The sequence below is a fragment of the Aristolochia californica genome, unplaced genomic scaffold, assembly GCF_029961685.1.
Source record: "Aristolochia californica isolate CCGP_79_NKW_82.1479 unplaced genomic scaffold, dmAriCali1.0.hap1 SCAF_8, whole genome shotgun sequence".
In the NCBI taxonomy this organism is placed as follows: Eukaryota; Viridiplantae; Streptophyta; class Magnoliopsida; order Piperales; family Aristolochiaceae; genus Aristolochia; species Aristolochia californica.
In genome coordinates, this window is record NW_027182279.1 from 3,731,962 (window position 1) to 3,749,323 (window position 17,362).

At 35.0% G+C, this 17,362-nt stretch overlaps 2 protein-coding genes across 2 annotated transcripts; one reads left to right on the top strand and one right to left on the bottom strand.

The window, feature by feature from the left end:
* The first annotated feature begins 261 nt into the window (after positions 1–261).
* On the top strand, positions 262–3,450 carry LOC137939062 (WUSCHEL-related homeobox 8-like). Its single transcript, XM_068784235.1, has 3 exons — positions 262–512; positions 1,767–2,303; positions 2,869–3,450. Exons 1-3 carry the CDS (start codon positions 308–310, stop codon positions 2,955–2,957), a joined length of 831 nt encoding a protein of 276 aa, XP_068640336.1. The 5' UTR covers positions 262–307; the 3' UTR covers positions 2,958–3,450.
* Positions 3,451–13,911: 10,461 nt separating this feature from the next.
* LOC137939011 (non-specific lipid-transfer protein 1-like) lies at positions 13,912–14,659 on the bottom strand. The gene is made up of 2 exons (XM_068784169.1): positions 14,222–14,659; positions 13,912–14,114 (listed from the first exon to the last, which is right to left on the bottom strand). Exons 1-2 carry the CDS (start codon positions 14,566–14,568, stop codon positions 14,105–14,107), a joined length of 357 nt encoding a protein of 118 aa, XP_068640270.1. The 5' UTR covers positions 14,569–14,659; the 3' UTR covers positions 13,912–14,104.
* Positions 14,660–17,362: the final 2,703 nt, after the last annotated feature.

The following is a 17,362-nucleotide window of genomic DNA, read 5'->3' on the forward strand; positions in this document are numbered from 1 at the left end:
CACGATCGATTTGCGTTTCTTACACAAATTTTCTTTCTTTTTTCAACTCTGCGGCGCGGCGGATTCTTTTATCGTCGTATCTCGGAGAAAATCATCGTCTATGTATTGCAGAGTGCGCAAGTATGGTAATATCTCCCGAGAAATTCGAGAAAAACGCAGAACCGACGTGTGAGCGCGAGTCCCTGCATGCCCTCTTTTTCTTCCCCTCTCTCGCTTTCCTTTTCCGTCTTCTTTTCTACTAGCTTCGGTTTGGGACTTGAGAGGCTAGGGGGTGAAGGAGACGGGTGATAATGATGAAATTGCAGACATGGCTAGTGTTCTGAGAGATGCCATTGACGAGGGGGACAAGACCAAAGCGGAGACAATGGCGGGGGAGAGCGTTTTGTACGTTAAGGTGATGACTGACGAGCAGATGGAGGTTCTGCGTCGGCAAATTTCTGTGTATGCGACCATCTGTGAGCAGCTTGTCGAGATGCATAAGGCTGTTACAGCGCAGCAGGACTCCATTTCAGGTCTTGTCTCTCGCTGATCTTCGTTCTTCGGTTCATTCATTGTTTTCTGGATGATTTTGGGGTTTGGTCTTTATTGTTGGGTTTCTTCTGTTAGTTACTTTTCGTCATTCGTATTTCGTTTTCGCTCTGTGTAAGTGATTTTCTTTCTGGGTTGTACTTGATTTTGGTGATGCTGGGTATTTGATTTTTAGTTTTGTGTGACCGGGGCCTGTACGTTTACAGACTTTTGTTTCTTTTACTGTCTACTTCTAATTCTTCTCTGGAGTTCGGCTATTCTTTTCCTGCCTGTCTTGTTTGTTGCAGTGGGTACCGAATCTTTTCTGTGTATTTCTGTTCAGATTTTGTCTCTTACGTTTTGTTTCAGAATTTTGGATTTTGCCCGAGTTTTTACTCTTTCTCTACTCTTCTTTTCTGTTCTCCCTTTTTCTTTTTTTCTGTTCTTTTTTTTTTGTTGTCGTTGCGTATTTGGGGGAAATTAAATTGTTTTCGGAAATTCTGTAATGGTCTCCTTTGTCTACCATGTCCTGTTTTCTTCGTTGTAATTATTTTATTTCCTTGTTCGTGTTTGGTTGTACTGATTATAGCTCACTGAAAGGGCTTAAATGCTGTAATTTATTTCGATTTGTTTGTGAAGGACGTGAAGATGTAGATTTTCTTAAAGCTTTCTTACCTTCCGGTGAAGACTACTAATTAGAGCATTTGCATTCCTCGGCGAATCATGGGTTTTTAAATCTTGGCTCTTGTGTCAGGATTTGGTGTGCGGTTCTTAATAACGCACGGAGTTCATCATAATTTTTTCGAAAATAGTTGTAGGCATCATTTATGCGCCATAATTTTTTTGTTCTTCATTTATTATTAGTTCGCCTCTTTTTGCTTCTTTGTTTATTTATTGATATGCCATTTTTCAGAGTCACGATTATCTCATAATTATTTCTGTCAATCTCTATAAAAGCCTAAGTGAAATCTTCCTCTGTTTGCTTTACAAAATTTTCTGCTTTATGATCTGTCTCTCTGTCAGAGTTCGGCAGTTTCTTTCAAGCTTTCTCTGGATCTTATCTGGGTGAGGAATACATCTTCAATGACTTGCTTGGAAGATCAATTGTTAAATAGTGCTGTGTTTTTTTAACTAATATTTTGAAATGGTGCCCTCTTTTCCTTGATTATGTTCTGAGATAAGGCAGGAATAATTAAAATATGTTTTAGATTGTTCCCTCTTCCTGGAAATGTGAAACAGTTTTGTTGTTATCTTTTCAGGAATGAGGCTGGGAAATATGTATTGCGATCCATTAATGATATCAAGTGGACACAAGATCACGGCAAGGCAACGTTGGACCCCGACACCAGTGCAGCTTCAAATTCTTGAGAGTATATTTGATCAAGGCAATGGGACTCCAAGCAAGCAAAGGATTAAAGAGATAACCTCTGAACTTACCCAACATGGTCAAATCTCAGAAACAAATGTTTATAATTGGTTTCAGAACAGGCGAGCACGATCGAAAAGGAAGCAGCAAGTCTCTATTCCAAACAATAACAGTGCTGATTCAGAGGTGGATACAGAGGTTGATTCCCCCAAAGAGAAGAAAGCAAAGGCAGAGAATGTTCAAACAGTAGAAAATCAGGCTCCAAGGGCAGACGATTTATGCTTTCAGAATCAAGAAATAAACTCTGACTTGCACTCCTTAGACTCACAATCCGGTAAAGCCCAGGGACCATTTCTATCAAATGGTTCTGTGAAGTCTTCTGGCACCATGGATCATATTTTGTTCTATGAGAATGTCCTATCTGATCCAAGTATGTTTCCTGCTTCAGATTCATCAATGTCTTTACATCCTTTTTTTTAATTATTTGAAGACATGTCTTTACTTCCTTTCACTGAAATATTTCTGAAACCATCAATTTGTAAATGCAAAATGTTATTTACCTATGTCAAAAAGTAAAATAAAAATAATGATTTTGCATGAAAGTTTCTACATTTTGTTGGTGTTGCATCTGTAATCATCTGTTGTGTGTATTTCTGAAAGCAATTCCTATATAAAGTGAGCTTAGAAAATTTGTCTGTCTTTTGAGATTATGCCATGGATGAAATGCTTTATGAGATATTTTGTCTTTTCAACAAATTGTTTAAAATGCAAGTGGACATTCTGTGAAAGGCTAAACCAGATTGCTGACAAGAGTTGTCTTTTTGTCCTATTTACAGATTTTTCAAACCGATGAAAATTTTCATTTCTGATAATTTATAATTACTTATAGCCAAAAGTAACATGAATGGTCTGAAATGCTTTTCACCAAAGAACTTTGAATGACATGATCTATGTTTGGTAAATGTGTAACAAACTCTCTGTTCTGGTGAATGCAGGAATGGATCACCATCTCATGGGAAAAATGGGGGTCCCTGGAGGCTTCAGTCACTTTCGAGCTGGAGGCAGCTATGACATGATCGGTTGATATTTTTCTTACTGCGGTCCCACTTTTGGTGTGGTATTTTGAAGTAACTTGAATTGTGCTGATCACGGCTTGACATTGACAGTCTTAGAGGAGAGATTGTGAAGAAATATACAGGGTAAAGTAACACGATATACATTTAGAATCTTATACAGGGTTAGGTTTGCAGGATGTTTGTGGGAGTTAGTGTTTGTTGAGGGCCTAATCTTTTGGATTTGGTCCAAGAGAGCTTCTTCAAGCAAAACCTCTGAGTCCCTTTAAACTTATGTCCATAGTAGAAGAAATATAGAGATATGATTCCCACTGGAATGTGGTTGCTTGTGATTAATTTTAATCTTGTTTTAGTGAATGTAAAGTAATAGCTGTCTGGAACAACTTTTTCTTTGGTTTCTTCTGCCTTATTTTCTTACTTGAAGTGAACACTAATAGCTTGAGTGGAGTTCCCAGTGCCCCATCAGTTGCAGCTTACTGTGTTGCCTCTTTGTAGGTTTGTATTGCTTGATGATGTTACTTGAAAGCTTCATTGCTTAAGTTACTTATCTTCTTGTCCATAGTTTTTGCAACTGGGCATCCACTGAACCATTTTTGTAAAAGGATACCAAATAATCATTAGAAGACAAGGCTAATGAACACATGAAAAAAAAATATTCAGCTACAGGAGAAACAGCTTAGATGCAGTTTATTGTGAATGAAGTTGTTTGAGAGAATAATACACATCTGCAAATTGATAGAGTCTCCTTTTGCTGCTGTGAGAATTGACGCTTCTAATCAAGGATGGTTTTAATTCTGAACTACAGAGAACTGAAAGTTGCTTTTCTTTCTGGTATACCAAGAGTCCATTATTGGGCTAATAGCTCATTTCAGCCTCAAAGTACTGTAGAATTTGCTTCATCCATAGAGATCATTCTGGAGCTTTCTTTGACTATGCTTTCACCTGAGCTGGTTTTGAAAAGAATAATGTTAGAACTTAAAAAAAAAAAACTGTAGATAGGAATATTTAATTTGGAAAGTTATCATTTCAAAAACTATAACCCCTCCCACGAACATCCCTATTAGTCAAATGAATATTTAGCAAATACTTGCTTTTTTTGATGAAGGAACTTAATGCATATGGCACATAGGTTTTTTTTTTTTTTTTTTTTTTTTTAATTTTGAAATTGTGATATTACAAAGGCTACATGCCAAGCTGAAAACATAGCAATATTTAATTTGGAACCCTTTTAAAAAAAAGAAAATGAGAAAGAAAGTGATTTTCTACTGTTTGGCAGCAAAAAATCATAGAGAAAAAGAGAATGAGAGAGAAATATAGTCTTTCTTAGTAATAATATTTTCCATCATAAAATGATGGAATTCCAAGAGAAAAGAAAAGAAATAGAAATGGGTAGAAAAAATTTTAATCATCAAAGTTTTAAAATATTATTAATTTTATTTTCTTTTTCATTTTTCACGTGTATCCAAACAAGAGAAACTATATTTCTCTTTCATTTTTCACGGACATCCAAATAAGAGAAAAATAACCTATTTTCTATTATCTTCTCTTTCTTTTCTTTTCTTTTTCCAGGGGTTCCAAACAAACCCTTGGGGAAAGAGGAGAACATACAACCAGGGATTGAAGCAAGTATTTTATGTTTTACAATGCTATGTCGGTATTCTTTTAAACCCAAGTTTTTAGGTTATGATAGGCATTCAGGTTTAGAAAGGCACCCCCTGGCCTCCTAACAAGGGAGAATTTCCGACCAAATCATTATTTCTTGCATTTTTCTTGAAGATTGTAATTTAGGGGTGTAACAATATGAAATTATAGGAGAAAAAAAGAAGTAGAATAGAGAGGAGAAAGAGGGGAAGAGTGCCTGGATTATGCACTCGTTTGGTAAAAAATTGACCCTCTTCCTTATTTAAAGAGCTTTAAGTAATGGCTGAGTACAATTACAACAATACATCTCATAACTTAAACACTCATTACTCACTTAATACATCTCAGAATATTATCAAACTTGAACTTAAAGTTTCTAACATGATTCCTAACTTACTGTTACTCCCAAAGATGAATATTAGAAGAGTAAAACGACAAAAAAATACCCTTACATGAATTCTAACACTCTCTCTCAAGTTGGAGTAAGTATATCAAGGAGCCTCAACTTGTTACAAAAAAATATTGAATTCTTTCTTGCCCGAGACTTTGGTGAATATATTTCCAATTTGATCAACAAATCAAACACATGAAGCACCACTAATCCACTCATCACCGATTCTCAAGTGAGATGACTGTTAACTTTTATACATGCTTTGTTCATTCATAAAATACAAGCTTACTAGCAATGAAGATGACAACATGATTATCACAGTATATAGCCATCCCTTTTTTTTTTTTTTTTGAAAATTCAACTCTTCTAATACAGATATGATCCACATCAACTCACTAATTGTATGGGTCATTGCTCGGTATTCAACTTTTACACTAGTGTGAGCCACTACATTCTGTTTCGGGCTATGCTAACTAGTTAAATTTCCACCAATAAAAATACAATATTTGATAGTAGATTTTGGATCTAACTTAGAAACTGCATAATCTACATTTGAATAGGCCTCAATCTCCAAGTGATCATATGGCTCATATAATAAGCCTTTCCTTGGTGCTCTCTTTAAGTATCACAATATTATTTTAGCTACCTCTAAATATACCTTATGAGGTCGTTCCATAAATCAATTGACCATGCTTATAATAAATGATGTATTTGAACGCTTACAACATAATTAAGTTTGCCCACCAACCTTCTAAACATGGTCTTATCCATGAGTTCACAACTACTATTTTCATGAAGATTAGGACTTGTCCCTATAGGCGTGTCTATGGTTTTGCACCCAATAATCCGTATTCCTGGAGTATATAAATATTCCTGGCTACCTCAAAAAATATTTGAAAGCATTCGACAAGATGTTCTTTTACCTTTGCAATTCCTAGCTCATCACTTCCAATTAGCACTGTGGCATTCACATACACAATCAAAACAACAATTCCAATAGGTCTCTTCCAAACAAACAATGAATGATCGCGATGACTTCTTGTGATTCCCAATGACATAACCACCTTACTAAACTTTTCAAACCATGTCATGGAACTCTGTTTAAGGTCATAAATTGTCTTCTTTAACTTGTATACCTTCGCTGACTCCCCTTACGCAAACATACCTAAGAGGCTGTTTCTTATATACTTTTGCATCCACGTCTCCATATAAGAATTTATTTTTCATATCCAGTTGATTTGGAGGCCAACCCTTGGTTTGCCATTGAAATAATAATGCAAATAGAAAATAATTTGGCTATAGAAGAGAATATTTCAAATGCATCAATCCCATAAGTCTGAATATATCTTTAAGCCACAAGACGAATTTTATATAGTTCAATATAGCCATCAACCCTATATTTTACTGTATATACCAAACGATATTTAGGGCTATAAATGGGTAATGAGTATTCCGTTACCCATTCAGTTTACCATACCTTTGTTCCTTTAGCCATTTCACCCGAATGGATAAAGCCTATTCGGTATTCGATTTTGTTTTATTTGTTTACCCATAGGTAAATGGTTGAACTGGTAAGTAAATGAGACAACTTAATATATTATTTTAAAATCTCATAAACATGATAATAAATAGCTGAAAATAATTAAAGTTGAAATAAAACTACAACATCACATAGATTCATAAAAAAATATAAAACATTATAAAATTAATAAAATAGCTTTATAATATGAAAAAAGTCCATTGTTCTCTAATCTCTCCCTTATTCTAGGTTAGATACATATTATATAGAACCCAGGTAAATAGGTAATTGGGTACGGAAAATCGATTTTCGATATCTAATTTGTTTATAAATCGGGTGACGGGTAATCAGGTAAGTCAGCCTGAATTCATAAATTGGTAAAGATTTTTCTTCCATATATTTTTGTAATTAAAAGGAAAAAGCCGGTAATTGTGTAAAATTGTGGACCATACCAGCATCCTACAATAGCAACACCAAGATGTAGATCACATAATGTCCATGCCTCACAGTCAAGTAGCGCATCCATTTTTATGTATGTTGGATTTAGGATCACATGATAAGGTCCTCAACCAAGAGGTGAGAGAGGAGGGAAAGAAGAAGAGGAAGAGAAAAGGAGAGGAAGATGGAAGAGAGGAGAAGGGAGAGAGAGGGATGACTAAGGAGTTGGAGGAAGAGAGGCAGAATTTGAGAGAAAAATCTAAGGATGCATTCGAGAGAGAAGATGGGAGACTTAATGATCTACCCATGCCTTAAGTCTCTATTTATAGTTGAGGAAGGAAGTTTACAATGAATACAATGTCCTTAGGGCTACATGCTCTCAAAAGGAAAAGACATAAGTAAACATACATCATCTTCTTTAATTACACCATTGTGCCATCTTTATGAGAAGACCATTAAATTATATCTTTTGACACCTTGTTGACGTGGGGAAGATACTTACCTTAATGCCACTTCGAGATGTCTTCCAACACTCCCCCTCAAGTTGGAGGAAAGAAAACATCGTAGATACCCAACTTACCGCATATAGTGGTTAAAATCTTGAATGTAACTGGTTTCATAAGAATGTCTGCCACTTGCCTTTGTGATAAAATATGTCTGAGAGATAAGATACCAGACTGAAATTTTTCCCGTATAAAGTGACATTCTACCTGTTTTGTCTTTTCATGAAAGATAAGATTCGATGTGATATGAATGACCGCTTGGTTGTCGCAATAAAATTCCATAAAAACTCTTTATAGAATCCCAACTTAGTAAGAAGGGATTTGATCCATAGAAGCTCACTGATTCTGTAGGTCATAGCTTTGTACTCTACTTCTGCACTAGACCTTGCAACAACATTATGCTTTTTACTTCTCCATATAAACAGGTTACCTCCAACTAAGGCACAATACTTTGAAGTAGACTTCCTATCATCAAGTGATCTAGCTTAATCTACAACTAAGGAACCTTCTATGTTGAAGTGGCCATGATTCTTTTAGAGAAGCCATTTTCCCACAACTCCTTTTAAAAGTCTCATTATCCTCTCCAAGGCTTGCCAATGGGTAAGTTATGGTTTGTGTATATACTGACTCACCACACTTATTGCATATAAAATATTTTTTAAGGTCACCGTGAGGTAAATAAGTTTTCCCACCAACATCTGATATTTACCTATATCAACATCTTCTCCAGAGCTTGCACATAGTTTTGGATTGGCATCCAATGGAGTGTTTGAAGGTTGATTCCCCATTATTCATGTGTCCTCTAGTAGATCCAAGACATATTTTCTCTGAGATAGTATAATCCCATGCTTTGATTGGAAGACCTCAATTCCCAGAAAGTATTTTAAAAGTCCAAGATCCTTTGTTTTAATTTCTTGGCATATGTTCTCTTTAACTTCTTTCATGTTGTCCTCACCATTACGAGTTAAGACGATATCATCCACATAAACTACTAGTAATATTTTTCTCTTTAAGGTATTTTTGATAAAGACATAACGATCTAGTGAGCACTGAGTAAATCCAAACCATAACATTGCATGGCTAAATTTTTCAAACCAAACCCAATGAGACTGTTTAAGCCCATATAGTGATTTCCTCAATTTGCATACCGACTCTCCCTCAATCGCAAAACCAGGTGGTTGGTGCATATATATCTCTTCTTTTATGTCCCCATTCAAAAAACACACTCACCCTAGCCCTTCACTATAACTTGACAGTGCTTGCATTTTTTTCATGGCTCTCTCAATGAGGAAGTGTTTATGAGAAAACTACCAGCTTATGAAAGTTCCACCTTTCCAATCCATGTATGTATGCTAAAAAAAGCTATATACATCCTCAAACAAGCCCCTCGTACCTGGTATCCTAAATATAACAAGTTCCTAGTTCACTTGGGTTTTGAAATTAGTAAAGCGGATCACTTACCATTTTGTTATCATTTCCTAAACCATCTACACCGATTTCTTTATGTGGATGATATTATTCTCATTGGGAATAACCCCTCACTATTTCAAAAGTCTTCTTCAAACTTTCAAAACAACACTAAGTGATACTCTCTCTATAAAAAGTCTAGGCCCTCTAGATATTTTCTAAAGCATTCAAGTACGAAGAAGTGCCACCGATCTTTTTCTTTTTCAAACTCTATACCTAAAAGATATATTAACTCAAGTAGGGATGAAATCTTGTACACCTGTGACAACTCCTCTTGCCACCAACACTAAACTTGATTTTAAAAGTTTCCCTTATTCTAACTCTACTCAATATAGAAATCTTACAGGAGCCCTTCAATAGTTAACATTAACACGACCTGATATATCTTACTTCATCAATCTTGTGGCCCAATATATGCACTTCCTCAATACTTTTCACTTTACACTAGTTAAAAGAACTCTTTGATATTTTAAAGGTACCATAGACTACGGCTTAGTCTTTTCAAAAACCTCATCACTAGATATCCTTGCTTTTTCGATGCAGATTGGGGTGTTTGCCCACTAACAAGGCGATCTGCCACTGGTTATGCAGTCTTGTTAGGACCCAAAATTGTCTCTTGGTTTGCAAAGAAACAACCCATAATATCTCGCTCTGCTATTGAAGCCGAATACAAAGCCATGGCTTCTACATGTGCTGAAATTAGCTTCATTGTCTTCTAAAATATTTGCAAATATACCCAACTCGATCTCTTCTCTTCTATGTGACAATTTAAGTGTTACTTACTTGGCTAACTACCTTTTTTTTAAATCTCCCAGTAAACATATTGGTATAGACTATCATTTTTTTCGTGAGCAAGTTACAATGGGATGCCTTCAAGTTCGTCATATTCCATCTATCAACTGGCTTGCAGACATTTTCACCAAATTGGTCTCTTCCAACCGGCTTCGACAACTTATCACCAAGTTGAATGTTTGGTCAACCTCTCAATTCAATTTAAGGGGGAATGAAAAGCAACAAAGAAATATAAACATACAAAGACAAGTACAAGAAAATGCATTATTCCAAGCTATACCATATTCTTTCACAACAAAGGAAGACCATGTTTATTTAAAGGTGGCACAAGAGGCAAAGAGGGACAAATCACTCATGCAAAACCATGAAAGGGTGATGTCTACCCCATCCACTCAAAAGAGTATGTCCCCGTGCATGCTTCTAGAGAATTCAATCCCTTCAATCTCTCACAAGTAGGTCCCACTACATCCAACTCTAGGATCTTCTATAAATCATGATCAAATCAATCAAGGAGACAAATTATCTCAAATTACTCAACCAGAGGAAAAAGATCAAGGCAAAGTCAAACAAGAAAATCAAGATCCAAAACCAAAGGAAGAAAAAAGGAATGATTGAACTCTATTTTGTATTGATTTATGTAATTATGTAAAGACACTTAAATTACAACTTGTAAGAGGAAGTCCTTGTGATTTATTTTTCCTTTAAGGTTTTTGCAAAACCTATATAAACTCCTGTAATTCTTTTACAATTCCTTCAATATACAAAAAAATTTTGTCCCTTACCTTGGTTCTCTCTCTTGGGTTTTGGTCTTGAATATGTTGAAGCTCTCTGATTCCTGCACTCATTCATTCACTTATTCATGGTGGCTTAAATTTCCTCAGCTTATAGTCTTCATCTTATTTTTATCTTGTTTTTCCCTTTACTTGGATGTTCTAGTCACATAAAATTTTATTAATTATTCATTGTATATTATACTTCTTCTTCTTCTTAAACGTGAAATTTGGAAGGAGGCACACCCACCACAACACTCAATTTCCAATCTAAATTCTTACACATAAAGAAAATAATAAGAGGATGATCATCATATGAATAGAGTAATGAATATGACCTAACTTGATTCAGCTTGTAGAATCATTCATGGTAGATTTTGTCACCTAGCCCATCTTTTTACGTCTTATTCTATTCTCCCCTTCAAGCTGGCAGATAATGACAATGATCCCAGCTTGAAAAAAAAAATGTTGTACTAATTATCTCCTCCATCAAGGTGTCCTAAGGATAAATACTCAATTGGACACAAAGTCGCCAAAAAGTAAAAAAAAAAAGGTGATAAAGTAAGAGTCGAAACCAACTTCAAAGGATTTTAAATAAAATAGTAATAATAATCACTAAAGAGGGTAATACTTGTCATTCAAAAGATGATGATAAAAACCCAAAGGACACCAATAAAAAAATTTCAATAGCCTTAAAAATGCCTACATATAAAAGAGGATCAACCAAAGTAACATACCAAGGGATTGGCCTAAAAGGGTAAAAGAGAAACAGAGGGTAATACTTGTCATTCAAAAGATGATGATAAAAACCCAAAGGACACCAATAAAAAAATTTCAATAGCCTTAAAAATGCCTACATATAAAAGAGGATCAACCAAAGTAACATACCAAGGGATTGGCCTAAAAGGGTAAAAGAGAAACAAAAAACGATGATAAGAAAAAGGCAACTGAGTAAAAGGGCAATGGGGGATTAAAGGAATAGAAAATAACCACCACCATAATAAGAAGGATATTGTAACGGTAGTACTGAAATAACTTAAAAAAACTGACCAAGTATGACCCAAGAGGGAGATAAAAAAATAATTCTTCTATGAACATGATAATTGAAGAAACTTTAAAAAATCTCCGATAAGATGGAACATAATAATGGAAACTTTTAAATATATACTTCTTATTTAAGACAATTACTTTTAACACAACTTGACCAATTAGGAAAGAAAATATTCAAGAGATAAATTCTAGAATAAGGGAGGTTTAGGACACAAATATTTAGAATTTAGATGAGGAAACAAGACTTTCTAATTCAAAATTTTCAGATTTTTTTAACAAGAAAACTAAACTCATATAGGGAAATACTTCTCTAGAAGAATCTAATGTAATGTGAGATCAAAGAAAACAAACTTTTAAGTAAGGAAAGATGCTCAAGTTGGTAAAATTTTGACTAGAGTTTAAAAAATAATAGGAAACTTAACCAACATTAGAAACTAAAAAATGTGAAGCAAAAAAAATGGGCATAAATTCGGATTTTCACATGCAATTTGCTACGAATATAACCTTGGACTCTTTCTATGTGGATATATCTCTCTAGAAAGATCAGATTGATAAATGGTCTATTGGAATAGAAATTAGAGTCACATATTTTTATTTTTTTTTGAGATATAATTCTCAATATAAATTCTCAGTCATGTTAGTACAAACTGTTTAGAAATTTGAAAATTTTTGTTATTACACGAAACTTTTCTGCTACTTGACCTTTGCTGCTTCAGATGTCAATTTCTCTTTTTAGAAAAATCTGATTCCAACAATTCTTTTTGAGTTTAAAACTAAACTCAGACATCTTTCCAACTACATATAAATTTTTATATAAAAAAAATAAGGTAAGAGAGGTGAGAAAACCAATAACAATAGGAATTAGGAAAGAAACTAAAGGGAAAGGGAAAGTCCTAATTTTTTTTCTTCTTCATCTTCTTCCTCTTTTCCATGTCAGATATTTGCCCACTCTGATACCATGTTGGTTTCTAAAGCCACGTAATAAACACAAGAAATCTCAAGGAAAGAGAAAATAGAGAAACTCTAGCTCGTGGGAGAGGAGAGAAAAAACCAATGGAGAGAAGGAAGAGAAAAAGAGAAAGAGGTGTAAGGACAAATTTGAGTCAAGAGGAAGAGGCTTCAATACTCTACCTCATGCCTTGAGGCTGTATTTATAATTGTGGGATGTTGTTTACAATATCTAAAATGCCCTTAGGGCTACATGTTTCAAAAAGAAAAAAGAAAAAAGAAACAAACATAAGAAGATACATGCCATCTTACATAATTACAAACATATCATCTAAAAGTTCTCTTGATTTACTAGTTATGCTGCCCCTACATGTGCAGGGGACTTTAACACTTATATTCCATAAGTTAGATGTGCGTCAAATGTTAGCGATACCCATCTACTTTAAAACCTTTCTATTTTTCTTGTGATTTCGATATACTTTAGGTAAATCTTAGAAATTCAAGCTATGATTCATCAAAGGTTGAAGATCAGCTAAATTGTTAAATTAGTGTATTTAGAATTGTATTTCTAGAATATTATTTTTTGACCTACAATTTCCTAGATTAAATATTTGTAACTAAAATTATTGCTTACATTTTAAATTTTAAAATTTTGTTGTTAATATAAGAAACTAGAAGTATCGAATAAATAACTTAAATATTATTTTGTGTGAGTAATAATTATAAGTTATTATAGCCAACTATTTATCATATAATTAAATCTCACTGGTGTTAATAAAAGAACTACATATGAAATAAATTAGTAATTAATTATACAAAACAATTTTTAAAATCTGATTGAATAAAAATTTAAGATAACACCAAATATCAAATTATTTTAGTTGGAAAAGTTATGTAATGCCAATGAAAGTTGTTAAAGTATATGGCTCATACATGAGGTTGGGAAGTATTTTTATACAGGGGTATTTGTGTCTTTTATATATAAATACGTCTAAGGTTTAATATAAATACACATTATATAACCCTAATTGAAATTAGTAAAACTCCGGTGGACGTAGACACACTGCCGAACCACCACTGTAAGATCTCTTAGTCATCTTCGTTCTTCTTTTCATCTTCACACAACAAAAATTATTTTACAAGGAAATATATTATATATATTTAAATTTAACATAATATAATATTAACTTATTATCTTAAATTCAATTTTTAAAATTTTAATGGAATATCCATAAACGAGTTAGATATGCATAGATCACTCCAAAAGAGACACGACCAGACAGCAATTGCGTAAAGCGATGCGGAACCCTCGATTTGATATTCACTAATGGTCTACGAGGAAAGGCTCCATATTATTAGATTTGCAGAAAAAGTGGAGTTTCTTAGAGCAGCCCAGCTAGTCTCTTAACCAGCGAGAGAAATGTAGTCAAGTGAAGAAGACGATAGTAACTAAAAACTCCGAACTTTTTTAGATAACCGTAATGAAGATACAGAGACGCACAAAACGGATACAGCAACATGAAACTGCCACCACACTCGTATGATCTGCTCATCTAGCTCACTCGTACAGAGCACTGCACTCACATTTTATTCCGATCACTCTATTAGATACTAGTGAAACGCGCCGGAGAGATTCAAGTTACTTAACTCTGCAGAAACAATTCCAAAACCCAGAAACAGAAGTCCCAAGTTAGGTCGGAAAAGGGAGGAGACTTCAAATAATTACAGAAAGAGGGCAAAGATGAAGCATTCTTACGTGGCGCAGTTGGTGGAAGGGCTGATCTTGTAGGGAATCTTGACCCCGCAGTCAGAAGGGAGACGCTCAGCGCGGGGATAGTTGATGCCGGACATCCCTGCGGCAGCCTTCTTGAGGCAGTTACAGGCGGCCATACGGTCGGCTGTAGTTCTAGCAGCGTCGTTGAGGGATTTCACGCCTTTGCAGCAGTTTGGTGGCACGACACCGCGGCTACTGAATAGGTAAGTCAAGCATGGGGAGATAAACGTTATCAACGTGTTGCAGGTGATTTTAGCCTCAACGTAGGGAGCCAACATGGCGGAAAGGCAGAGGAAGCAAAGGAGGGTGCGAACTGCAACAGAAGTCATGGCTGGAATCGAAGAAAGGGGTTTCTCTCTTTCTTTCTTCTCTAATCTGCCTTACCTTGATCGTGCTGCTTAGGCTGTCATTGGTGCCCAGCATGGGTTTATATAGAGGAAGTAACAGAGCGGGAACTCGACCGAGGAGAGAGAGACAGAGGCTCTTCTACTATAATTTATAACATTAATAAATTTAAATTATTAGAAAAAATCTGAAGGGTAATAGTTCTCCACATCTCCTCTCTTAGGTGAAAATACTAGAGAGAGAGAGATGATAAGGGAGCTCACGTCCCTTGTTACCACTAAAATATAGGATACCCCACCCCCTAAATTTACTCCAAGTTTTCTTTAACAAGAAAGGAGTGTAAAGCCACCTCTTAAAGACACCCTTTCCTATTCCCATATAGGTAGAGACAATAGAGAAAGGTGAAAAAACCTTTCTTTGTTCCTCTTTTCTAATAGAAGGCTACATTGGCAGGGTGAAAATACTAGAGAGAGAGAGATGATAAGGGAGCTCACGTCCCTTCTTACCACTAAAGTATAGGATACCCCACCCCCTAAATTCACTCCAAGTTTTCTTTAACAAGAAAGGAGTGTAAGGCCACCTCTTAAAGACATCCTTTCCTATTCCCATATAGGTAGAGACAATAGAGAAAGGTGAAAAAACCTTTCTTTGTTCCTCTTTTCTAATAGAAGGCCACATTGGCAGGGTTGGTGATATAGGTACACCAACTCATTTATATTTATGATAAGGTAATAAAGAGGAGTATTTTTTTAATATATAATAATATTTACATTTTAATTTAATAATTCATTTTAAGAGTACTAATTTGGTTATTTATTACCAATGATAATAAAAAAAATTAAACTTAATTACACAAATACCCAATTTAGAGGATAAGACTCTTTGGTGTGATGACATAGTTTGTGTGTCTCTTTTGACTGTACACATGTATAATTGATTAATCAAAAATTGATATTTATTTAATTAAGTTTAAAAATTAGTTATTTTTTTATTATTTAAAAAATTAGAATAATATACAAAAATTTCCTTATTATAATCAACAAAAATGCCCTTTATTTTATTGTATTCATAATAACATTATTAGCTCAAAACTTTATTAAAAATAACAGTAAATAAATAAAAAATAAAAATTTAAATCCTTTAGTTTAATTTAATAAAAATAATTACACCAAAGTTTTGTATATTTTTAATTTTAATATATGGTTGTGTAGTTGAATTAAAAAAATCTGAAAAAGAAAAAAAGAATTATGTAAATTATTATTAATTTATTGTCGTAACCCTGAAAGCCTCCTGCATGGGCGCAGTCGAAGTCCAAGTACGGCACATTACTCCAGTTTTTCAGTGACGGCGATCCGAGTACAAAGATGCCACGTGGAAAGCTGGTCATAAATGAGGTGGCCCACCGCCACTACGTAACTTTTGTTCTTCAGCGGAGTACATCTTTGAACTGCCACCTGCCGCAATGTCGCTTTGCCAGCTTAATTACTGTCCGATAGCGACAGAACCAAACAATTTTTCCCCGTCATTGTCACATGTCAAGCCACGTAGCTACACTGTCTGCAACGATTTAAACGCAAAGTCGATGCAGTAAAATACAGGAGTAAATACTGATTTGCTGTCGTCATGTCCAGTACCTAAATTTTGGACCAGACGGGTAACTTGAGCTGGGTCCTTTTATCTCCGGTAAATACCCGAAGGCCCACCCTAAGCTGCAATACATCACGTTCACCACAAACATCGAGTCCCATTAAGGTGCTATAGAACAAAAAACAAATGAATAATTTTCCGATGCTTTATATTTGTCAATACATGTTTCAAAGCTACATGTTTCATGCGTAAGTGAAAGAAAGAATTGGAATACAGATTTATTGCATCGATATTGTCACAATAAAGTACCGTTTGTTGTCGAAGAAAAAATACCAAGTTCAATGAAAAGAGAACAGATCCAATTAATCTTAGCTGCAGTGGTTACAACTGATCAATATTCCACCTCGGTAGAGGATCGAGCCACAGTCCGTTGCTTCTTAGAACTCCAAGAGATATGATTGTGACCTAAGTAAACAATATAGGTGTCGGTTGAAGTGAAATCACCCTTGTTACCTGCCCAGTTAGCACCAGAGAACGCATAAAAAGACAAAAAAAATTGTTGATGTAGTACGATGTCATGATCCAGAGTCCCACAGAGATTGCGTAACAATCGCTTCATAGCATTCTAGTGTTTAGTAGTAGGGTAATGCATAAACTAGGATAACTTATTTATCACATAAACAATGTCAGGGCGAGTAAGAGATAAATATTGTAGACTCCCAACAACAGTCCGATATTCAGATGCATCAGAGAGTGTCGTGCCAGACTGAAGTGTAACTGTAGATGATGTGGCAAACAGTGTAACTACAAGCTTTGTATTTATCATGCATGTGCAAGCAAAGAGATTATAGATATATCGACGTTGAGACAAAAGTAGGTCTTGAGAATGAGGAACAACTTCAATACCGAGAAAATAAGTCAAGGAGCCAAGATCCTTGAGTGAGAATCTTTGAACAATTAGGTGGACGAACGTTGCCATAACTTGATCATTGTTTCCTGTGATAGTGATGTCATCAACATAGACCAGAATATACAACACAATTGAACCTGTGTGAGAGATAAATAGAGAAGAATCTGCATGAGAGTTAATTTAGCCCGAGGTAATGAGAAACTAGCGCAACTCATGATACCAAGCACAAGGTGCTTGCTTGAGACTGTAGTGGGTCTTACGAAGTTTTCAGACATAATTGG

What these genes read in the sequence shown, in the direction of transcription:
- LOC137939011 (XM_068784169.1), bottom strand. Translation starts at nt 14,568, where the DNA reads ATGACTTCTGTTGCAGTTCGCACCCTCCTTTGCTTCCTCTGCCTTTCC.
- LOC137939062 (XM_068784235.1), top strand. Translation starts at nt 308, where the DNA reads ATGGCTAGTGTTCTGAGAGATGCCATTGACGAGGGGGACAAGACCAAA. An exon ending in GCAGCAGGACTCCATTTCAG is followed by an intron (nt 513 to 1,766) that starts GTCTTGTCTCTC and finishes TTATCTTTTCAG; the next exon opens with GAATGAGGCTGGGAAATATG. An exon ending in GAATGTCCTATCTGATCCAA is followed by an intron (nt 2,304 to 2,868) that starts GTATGTTTCCTG and finishes TGGTGAATGCAG; the next exon opens with GAATGGATCACCATCTCATG.